Source organism: Ornithorhynchus anatinus, chromosome 4, assembly GCF_004115215.2.
Source record: "Ornithorhynchus anatinus isolate Pmale09 chromosome 4, mOrnAna1.pri.v4, whole genome shotgun sequence".
Taxonomy (NCBI): Eukaryota; Metazoa; Chordata; class Mammalia; order Monotremata; family Ornithorhynchidae; genus Ornithorhynchus; species Ornithorhynchus anatinus.
This window is the reverse complement of record NC_041731.1, coordinates 88487557-88497640: the sequence shown is the minus strand read 5'-3', so window position 1 is coordinate 88497640 and position 10084 is coordinate 88487557. Positions and strand designations below refer to the sequence as shown.

The 10084-nt window shown below is 53.5% G+C and overlaps 1 protein-coding gene across 1 annotated transcript; it reads left to right on the top strand.

Annotated features, from left to right (window-relative positions):
* Positions 1 to 3547: 3547 nt before the first annotated feature.
* On the top strand, positions 3548 to 4925 carry GPR88 (G protein-coupled receptor 88). The gene has a single exon (XM_029062191.1). The coding sequence runs from the start codon at positions 3641 to 3643 to the stop codon at positions 4871 to 4873; it is 1233 nt and encodes a 410-aa protein (XP_028918024.1). The 5' UTR covers positions 3548 to 3640; the 3' UTR covers positions 4874 to 4925.
* The last annotated feature ends 5159 nt before the right edge of the window (positions 4926 to 10084 follow it).

Sequence of the window (10084 nt, the reverse complement as noted above, 5' to 3'; positions counted from 1 at the left end):
CCTCTCATCTCCTCCTCACCCTAGTCTCCTCCCTTTCCATGTTGTCTGAGCACTTGGGTCTGTAGCCCTAAGCACTTTGAAACTCCACTACAACCCCCAAAAACATCGATACACACATATACCCCCCCCCCCGCCAATATACTGTGCTGCTTCCCCTCTCTGAATTTCATAGCTCATAGTTATGGAGTGCTTACTGTGTGCAGAGCATTTTACTTAAGCGCTTGGGAGAGTACAACATAACCTAGTTTGTAGACTCGTTCCCTGCTCATAACAAGCTTACAGTCTAAAGGGGGAGACAGACATTAATATAAAAAAATTATAATTGCATACCTAGGTGCTCTGAGGCTCGGTCGGGGGGGAGTAAAGGAAACAAGTCAGGGTGATGCAGAAGGGAATGGGAGAAAAGGAAGAGAGGGCTTAGTCAGGGAAGGTCTCTTGGAGGAGATGTGCTTTCAGTAAGGCTTTGAAGGTGGAGAGTAATTGTCTGTCGGATATGAAGAGGGTGGGCAAGAGGTCAGCGGCCAAATAGATGACATCGAAGTACAGTGAAATGGTTGGTGATAGAGCAGCGAAGTGGTGTGGGCTGAGTTGCAGTAGGAGAGTAGCGAGGTGAGGTAGGAGGGGGCAAGGAGCAGATTGCTTTAAGCCAATGGTGAGGAGTTTCTGATGCGGAGGTGGCTGGGTGACCCCTGAAGCTTCTTGAGGAGTGGAGAAACATGGATCTAACCTTTTTGTAGAAAAATCATCCGGGCAATGGGGTGAAGTACGGAATGGAGTGGGGAGAGACAGCAGGCAAGAAAGTCAGTAGAGAGGCTGATGCAGTAATCAAAGCTTGATAGAATAAATGCTTAGTGATAGGAAAAACACTTGGTCTCGACCACTAGGTCTTAAATTCCTTGAAAGCAGCGGTCAGGGATATCTCCTTCATTGTGTTGTATTCTCTTAATGAGTTTAGGAGTGTGATCTGCACTCGGTAAGTAGTCAATAAACACCACTGATTGATTGACTTCATTCAAGATTGCTCATTTAGATGACATATAATCCTGCTGCCAGAATCAGAGAGAAAAGAGGTAATCTGCTAAATCTGTAAATGAATACTCACTGTAAATCGCAACCAGAGATCTTTTCCAGGATTGAAGATGAAAGGGGTTCTCATGTACATAACTGGCTCCGGGCTATCCAGGAATTATTTATAGCATTCAATATCCCTATCTGACTCTCATATTAAGTTCCTCACTGGTCTTACCTTCTCCAATTCCTACTTCACTCTGCGAAACTGGATCATTTACCTAAGATGCCATTTTCCCCTGTCTTGCCATGCCTTTCCACATCAAGCAGAAATTCCTCACCATTGGTTTTAAGTTACTCCATCGGATCTTCCTCTCTTACTACTCCATTCTTCTCCCACTTACCCCTTGCCCGAACCCTCCGTTCCTCTCAAGCTCACTTCACCATGCCTCGTTCTAGGCTCTCCCACCTCGGGTCCCCCTGGCTCATGCCCTTCTGCGGCCTTCACCTCTCAACTTTGCTGGACGACAGCTCTCCCAATCAACGGTATCGATTAAAAAAAAAAACTTACTGAAATTGCCTTTCCTCCAGGAAGTCTCCCTCGATTCATTTTTCTACCGTCTCAGCACTTTTGTGCACCCTCTGTACTTATTCGTTCCCAACCAACCCTGGGTAGCCCGGATAGCCTATAGACTCGCATGCTTTACTACTGAAGCACTTGCTCATTCATATCGACGTATCAGTTCTTTTTCCTCCTACTTGTAAGCTCGTTTTTTAAAGTGGTATTTGTTAAGCATTTACTAAGCCGTCTACTAAGTGCTGGGGATAGATACAAGCTAATCAGGTTGGTAGCAGTCCGCCTCCCACCTGGGGCTCGCCGTTTTAATCCCTATTGTACAGACGAGGTAACCGAGGCCCAGAGAAAGGATATGAGTTGCCCAAGGTCACACAGCGGGCAAGTGGCCGAGCCACGATTAGAATCCAAGTCCCCTGTGTCCCAGGCCCGTGCTCTTTCTTCTAGGCCACCACGTTGCTTTTCGGCTTGAGGGCAGGGATAGGTGTCTTCTGACGCTAAGGTACTCTCCCAAGCAGCTCTGTACAGAAGACAGCAGTAGCATCTACGATATTGGCCTCGCCGTTGCTTTTCTGGTCTTGGTCTTTTGGGTCCTTTAAAGCGGGTTATCATTTCTGTCCGAACAGGGGTAGGAGCAGCGTTAGCAATGAATATCGAACCCGAGAACTCTGCTGCTATTTAGAAGGTGAAAGCAGGGAGTTTCAGGAGGAAGGTTCAAACTTGGGGCTAAAACGAGGTTAGACTTCCAGTGGATTTCACGGAGATTATTCAAGTGGGCACTGTTGGAGGGCATCACTTGCTTCCCGATGGCCATGCGCCTGGATAAGGCAGAATTTAGCCATCCCTGTTCTCTTTCCTCCTACTTGTAGGCTACTTTTTTTTTTTAAGTGGTATTTGTTAAGCAGTTACCAAGCAGTGTACTAATTGTCGGGATTAGACACAAGCTGATCGGGTCGGTAGCAGTCCCGCGATGCCTTTACAGTGTATAAATCAGAAACGTGTGATGGGAGAGCGTGCTTTATTATAACATGAGGCTTGGGGAGGGGGGCGGGGGGCGGAGAGAGGAGCAACTGTAAGAGCAGGACTTTTTGAGCGAGATATTTTTCTCCTTTCGCAAGTTTGAAGCCTGCTGAATAATTCATGAAGAGCGTGGAAAGGCTGTATCTTCCCCGGGTGAAATCTACCAGAAAGAGGAGTGAGCCGCGAGGCTTCCAACGGCAGCAGCTCCGTCTGCCGAGGCGCGGCACGGGTAGGGCAGGGTGGGGGGCTTTCCCCCCGGCCCCGCTCCCGCGAAGCAGCCTCCGGTCCTTCCCCGGGGGAGCCCGAAGCGGAACGAGCCCCGGCTCCCGCCGCCGGTCCGAGGTGCCAGGCCGGTGGGGCTCCTCCCGGCTCTCCTTTTCCTTTCCGGGGAGGAGATGCTAGGTGCCGCGGGGGACACCGAGGTCCTCCCGACCCGGTAAGCCGCCGAGCCCCGCCCGGGGGCCAGGCCTCCTCCGGCCGGTGCCACCCCGCATCTTCTCTCTGCCCCCAGCCGCGAGTCCCTCCGTCCGGGGCGGTGTCCGTCCGGGGCCCGGTGCCTCCCGAGGCTCCCTCCTCCGGGAGCCGGTGCCTCCCGAGGCTCCCTCCTCCGGGAGCCGGTGCCTCCCGAGGCTCCCTCCTCCGTCGGCCGGTGCCTCCCGAGGCTCCCTCCTCCGGCGGCCGGTGCCTCCCGAGGCTCCCTCCTCGGGCGACCGGTGCCTCCCGAGGCTCCCTCCTCCGGCGGCCGGTGCCTCCCGAGGCTCCCTCCTCGGGCGGCCGGTGCCTCCCGAGGCTCCCTCCTCCGGGAGCCGGTGCCTCCCGAGGCTCCCTCCTCCGTCGGCCGGTGCCTCCCGAGGCTCCCTCCTCCGGCGGCCGGTGCCTCCCGAGGCTCCCTCCTCCGGCGGCCGGTGCCTCCCGAGGCTCCCTCCTCCGGCGGCCGGTCCCGCGGGGGCCCCGCACCCTCGGAGGCCGGGGCGGCTGCGGGATGGACCCCGCCGGAGCCCGCCTTAGGTAGAGAGGGCAGGCCGGGCCGGAGCCAGGATGAGCAACGCCTCGGTGGCCTCCTCGTCCTCCTCGTCGGGGTCGTCGTCGACGCCGCCGCCGCCGTCCGAGGGCTCGCTGCTGCTGCTGCTGTGCGAGGAGGAGGCCCCGGGGGCCGGCCGGCGCATCCCCGTGTCCCTCCTCTACTCGGGGCTGGCCATCGGGGGCACGCTGGCCAACGGCCTGGTCATCTACCTGGTGTCGTCCTTCCGCAAGCTGCAGACCACCAGCAACGCCTTCATCGTCAACGGCTGCGCCGCCGACCTCAGCCTCTGCGCCCTGTGGATGCCGCAGGAGGCCGTGCTGGGGCTGCTGCCCGGCGGGGCGGCGGGGCCCCCCGACGCCCGGGGCCCGGCCGGCTCCCCCGCCTCCCCGGCGGGCTACCGCCTGCTGCGGGGCGGCCTGCTGGGGCTGGGCCTCACCGTGTCGCTCCTGTCGCACTGCCTGGTGGCCCTCAACCGCTACCTGCTCATCACCCGGACGCCCGCCACCTACCAGGCGCTGTACCGCCGGCGGCGGACGGCGGGCATGCTGGCCCTGTCCTGGCTGCTGGCCCTGGGGCTGGTCCTGCTGCTGCCGCCCTGGACGCCTCCGGCCGGCGCGGCCGCCCCGACCCCGCACGGCCCGGCCCTGCTGGCGGCCGCCGGGCTGCTGGCCCAGACCGCCCTGCTGGGCCACTGCTACCTGGGCATCGTCCGCCGGGTGCGGGTCAGCGTCAAGAGGGTCAGCGTGCTCAACTTCCACCTGCTGCACCAGCTGCCCGGCTGCGCCGCGGGGGCCGCCGCCGCCGCCGCCTTCCCGGGGCCCGGAGGGGGCTCGGCGGCGGGGCCCGGAGGGGGTCCGGGGGGCCAGCCCCCGCCGCTGCCCCCCAGCCTGCACCCTCGCCGGGCGCAGCGGAGGCTCAACGGGCTGTCCGTCCTGCTCCTCTGCTGCGTCTTCCTGCTGGCCACCCAGCCCCTGCTGTGGGTCAGCGCGGCCAGCGGCTTCTCGCTGCCCGTGCCCTGGGGCGTGGAGGCGGCCAGCTGGCTGCTGTGCTGCGCCCTGTCGGCCCTCAACCCGCTGCTCTACACCTGGAAGAACGAGGAGTTCCGCCGGTCGGTGCGCTCCGTGCTGCCGGGGGTCGGGGACGCCGCCGCCACCGCCGCCGCCGCCGCCGCCACCGCCATCCCCGCCGTGTCCCAGGCGCAGCTGGGCACCAGACCCGCCGGACAACACTGGTCACCCCACTGCTGACCCCACCCTCGCCCCCCTCCTCCCCGGGACGGGCCCTCCCTCCCTCCTTCCCTCCCTCCCTCCCTCCCTCCTCCCTTCCCTCCCTCCCTCCGTCCTTCCCTCCCTCCCTCCTTCCCTCCCTCCTCCCCTCCCTCCCGTCTACTACTACTAACGGGGACGTTGGCCTCTCTTGAGCGCCAACCGTGTGCCGACCCCTCTTCCGAGCGCTGGAGAGGATACGGGCTCATCGGCTGGTCCCTCGTCGGGCTCACAGTCTTCAATCCCATTTTCCACATAATGATAATAATAACAGTGATGTCGGCCTTTCTTAAGCGCTTACCGTGTGCCCAACACTCTTCTGAGCGCTGGGGTAGATACGAGGTCATCGGGGGGTCCCACGAGGGGCTCACAGTCTTCAGCCTCTCCCCCCCAGGACAGTTCCTCCCTCCCTCCCTCCCATTTACTAATAATGACAATGATGTTGGCCTTTCTTAAGCGTTTCCCATGTGCCGAGCACTCTTCTGAGTGCTGGGGTAGATACAAGGTCATCGGGTGGTCCCATGTGGGGCTCACAGTCTTCATCCTCTCCCCCCCGGGACAGGCCCTCCCTCCCATTTACTAATAATAACAACGATGTTGGCCTTTCTTAAGCGCTTACCATGTGCCGAGCACTCTTCTGAGCGCTGGGGTTGATACAGGGTCATTGGGTTGCCCCACGTAGGGCTCAGTCTTCATCCTCATTTTCCAGATAATAATAATAATGATAGTGGTTTCTTAAGCCCTTACTTTGTGCACAGTAGAGAAGCAGCATGGCTCAGTGGAAAGAGCACGGGCTTGGGAGTCAGAGTTCAGGGGGTCTAAACCCGGATCTGCCGCTTGTCAGCTGTGTGACTTTGGGCAAGTCACTTAACTTCTCTGTGCCTCAGTTACCTCATCTGTAAAATGGGGATTAAGACTGTGAGCCCCACGTGGGACAACCTGATCACCTTGTATCCCCCCCAGCGCTTAGAACAGTGCTTTGCATGTAGTAAGCTCTTAAATATTCATTCAATAGTATTTATTGAGCACTTACTATGTGCAGAGCACTGTACTAAACACTTGGAATGTACAAATCGGCAACAAAGTCCCTGCCCATTGACGGGCTTAAATATCATCGTCGTCATCATCATGAAAGCACTGTTCTAAGCGCTGGAGCGGATACAAGGTCACTGGGTTGTCCCCCGGGGGGCTCACAGTCTTCATCCACATTTTCCAGATGAAGGAATAATAATGTTGGTATTTGTTAAGCGCTTAACTGAGACACAGAGAAGTGAAGTGACTTGCCCAAGGTCACACAGCTGATGAGTGGCAGAGGGGGGATTAGAACCCATGACCTCTGACTCCTAAGCCCATGCTCTTTCCATTAAGTCACGCTGCTAGCCTGTGCTTACTATGTACTGAGCACTTGGGAGACGCCCATAGAGCAAACGCTTTCCCTGCCGGCCCACGACGAGCTTACCATGGGCTGGGGGGCCAGACCTCTCCCTCCCTCAGTAACAGCGTGGTGTAGTGGACAGAGCCCGGGCCTCGGAATCAGAAGGTCATGGGTTCTAATCCCACTTGTCCGCTGGGTGACCCTGGGCAACTCATTTCCCTTCCTCTGGACCCCGCTTATCTCAGCTGCAAAATGGGGATTGAGACTCTGAGCCCCCCACATGGGACAGGGGGCTGCATCCCACCCGATTTACTTGTGTCCAACTCCATGCTCAGGACAGTGCCTGGCACTCACTAAGTGCTTAAAAAATACCGTCACTATTCTGGCAGAGAAGCAGCTGATAACTCTGTATCCCCTCCAGTGCTTAGAACAGTGCTTTAAACATAGTAAGCGCTTTAACAAATGTCATTATTATTATTAGTGGCAAGACCATGGGCTTGGGAATCAAAGGTCCTGGATTCTCATCCTGCCTCCGCCACTCGTCTGCTCTGTGACCTTGGGCAAGATACTTCTCTGGGCCTCAGTTCCCTCATCTGGAAAAATGGGGATGAAGACTGTCAGCCCCACGTGGGACAACCTGGTTACCTTGTACCTACCCCATGCTTAGTAAAGGGTTTGGCACATAGAGCTTAACAAATACCATTATTATTATTATTATTAATAGCAACCGTAATAATAACACTACTTGTTGAGGCACAGAGAGGTGAAGTGAATTCATTCATGCTTACCGAGCGCTTACTGCGTGCCGAGCACTGTACTAAGTGCTTGGAAAGTATGATGCAGCAATAAAGAGAGACAATCCCTCCCCATAACGGGTTTACAGTCTAGACTCGTCCAAGGTCACACGGCAGAGAGGTGGCCGAGTCGGGATTAGAACCCATGACCTTCTCTCCTCCCGAGCCCCTGCTCTGTCCACTATGCCCCGCTGCTGATATTGAGTGAGCGCTTACTATATGCAGCGCACTGCACGAAACGCTTGGGAGAGGACGATACAATGGAAGTAAAAGGCACAGTCCCTGCCCATAACGAGTTTACAGCCTCTCTTTCTTTCTGTTTCTCTCCTCTCTTTCTCGGTACGAGCGGGTGAGGGTACTGTCCTCAATCAATCCATGGTATTTATTGAGCACTCTTTAGGCGCGGAGCACCATACTAACTGCTTGGGAGAGCGCAATACAACAGAGTCAGCACCCTTGTTCCACGCCCATAAGTCAGTCCTGGGGAGGGAAAAATTCCAAACAAACCAAGGAAAAAACTCCCAAGGTTCCCAAGGAGAAGACCCTGGGAACTCTGACAACGCGCAAGGCGAACTTTGGGTGGAAACGTTTTGCATGAGGGGCTAGGCCAGCTCTCCAAGTTGTTGGGGTCCACAAGCGCCCCCATTGTTGCCAGCTCGCGGTGCCTTCGCACCGCCTGTAATGTGTGCTGCGGGCCAGGGGGCGAGTTCATTCATTCAGTCGTATTTATTGAGCGCTTATGGTGTGCAGAGCACTGTACTAAGCTCCACGAAGCCTGTGCCAGGATGCGGGCCCTGAGGTTCCCGGTGACTTCCTTCCCAGGACTGGTTGGGCCTTGGGCCATCCATTGGTGTGAATTGCCACTGAGGTTTCTCTTGGAGCCCTTTGTTTTGAAAGGGTCGAAGAGTGTAAACCTACTCCCGAATGAGACAGGATCTCTCTCAGCCGGGGAAGAAATCCTCAAGTCATGGGTTCGAAAGGCTTTTTGTGCTGATCCGGGGAAATGGAGGCACGGGTGGATGTTCAGTCGACCATTTTCAGGTCGATAGGTCACAGCCAGCCACTGAAAACAAACGATCGGGTTCGCTGATCTGTTGAGTTCATTTTAGTTTGTACGGCATGAAGACGTGTGACAATTAACATTTTGTAATGATTTTATATGCCCTTTACGTGTGGTTGCAGTTTTTCACAGTCTTAATGTAACGGTTGCTAAGGAGATTAAGAATTTCTCTTTTATGCTTAACATTGAAAATATCTCAATGCACATTATATAATTAAACACTAATAGCTCTGTGACTTCATCGTTAAACTTAGCGGCTATTGCATGCTCTTGGTTGTTAGAACTTCTCTTCATGAGAGGGCATGAAATACACAGAATTTTTTGGTTTTGGGGTTTTTTGTTTGTTTGTTTGTTTTTTGCTGGTAGACCAGAAAGGACTATGGAACATTTCACTTCCAAACACCAGAGGAAGGGGCTTTTCTTTTAAGGCGTTTAAACCAAAACAAGGCCTCTGTGGCGGAATAGTGCCGTTTTGGTTTGATCTTGATTTTTCGGCACGCATCCAAGGTCGAAACTTCATCCTGTAGACAAGATGGACCGAGATACGGTTTGGCTGAGTAAAGCCTTCTGTTCTTTTTTTTGGGTGCAGAATAGCCACCCACCCGGTTCTATATGGTGTGAAGTGGAAATATGTTCTGAATATTTGAAATTCACCCTTTTGGCTATGCTCTGTAAACTTTATTTTTAAAATAACCTTTTAGTTGAAGTGTGAGTGAAACACTACAAGAAATAAAATGCCATTATGGTTTTACCCGAAAGTAATCAAAGAACTACTTTCTAATTTACAAGGCACTGAAATCCTTGCAGTCACTCTGAAGCCAAATCTACATAACCGCCAAAATTTGGGCAATTCAGGAAGAACACCCTGCTTGTGCTGTGCTTTACCTGGGGTGGTGTGACATGTTTGTGCTTTTCACATGGGACAGCCCCTTCGATTTTTGCTGTCCAACTTCCTGAGGGGGGGTGAAAAAAACAACATTGTAACAATGCTGTTAACATTATTGCAGCCACTTGGAGTCCAACACCTCCGGGGTTTTATTTGGATTACCAGCTAACTGTGACACCAGAGACATAATTTTTCAGGGATGCTAATTTGTTTTTAAATGTAGAAAAGTGTCTCGGAATTGGTGTAAGACCATCGTTGTGCATTTGGAGCATGTGATGGAAATGTTCAGTGCTGATGGTAATGTTTATTGGTCCAGGTGCTTTGCCCAGACACAATAAAAGGAAAAGTCCATCAATCCACCAGCATTTATTGAGCACTCACCCTGACCAGAGAGAGCTCTCTCTCTCATTTTCTCCTTTCTCTTTTCTAAGAAGTTGGGTTTTTTCCCTCACTTTCCTTGCTTTAAACCTTCATTGTTAAAGTTCAGATCTTGCACCTTCCCCAAATAAAATGACTTCTAATTTAACTGAAATCTTCTCGAGTCACGCCTTCGAAGACCATAGCTAATCACACACTGTAACACCCTTGTCCATCATAGGAGGAAATACTCTGGCCCATCAGAACAGTGGATGAATTAATATTTTATGATTATTCATATTTTAATCAACATTTTACACTAGATTGCCCCGCCCCCCAAGAGAGGTAGCAGTTAGCATAAATTCGTCAAACATTTAGATTTTTAGATCAATCTTTAGTCTCAGAGTGGACTTTTGAGTTTGGTTACCAATAGCCTTGAATGTATCAGCATGCATGATTAAAGAATGCTTGATCTTAAAATAGCATGCCTCATTTTCTTATCCTCTGATAGGCAGCCTTTTCCTTTAATGGCTTTTGGGATTATAGATCAATTGATCCATTGGGCATTTCGGCTAAGGGGGCAAAATGAAGCATCGACACAATCATTTACCATTTCAAGGAGTTGGATGTATAGGACTAGAAACGGTCATCCTTACTCAAGCCTTTCAGATGGAGATGTGGCTATTTTTATGAGTGGGAAGTTCTTCGAACTGGCCGTACT

Coding starts and splice junctions, on each gene's coding strand:
- GPR88 (XM_029062191.1), top strand. CDS start 3,641: ATGAGCAACGCCTCGGTGGCCTCCTCGTCCTCCTCGTCGGGGTCGTCG.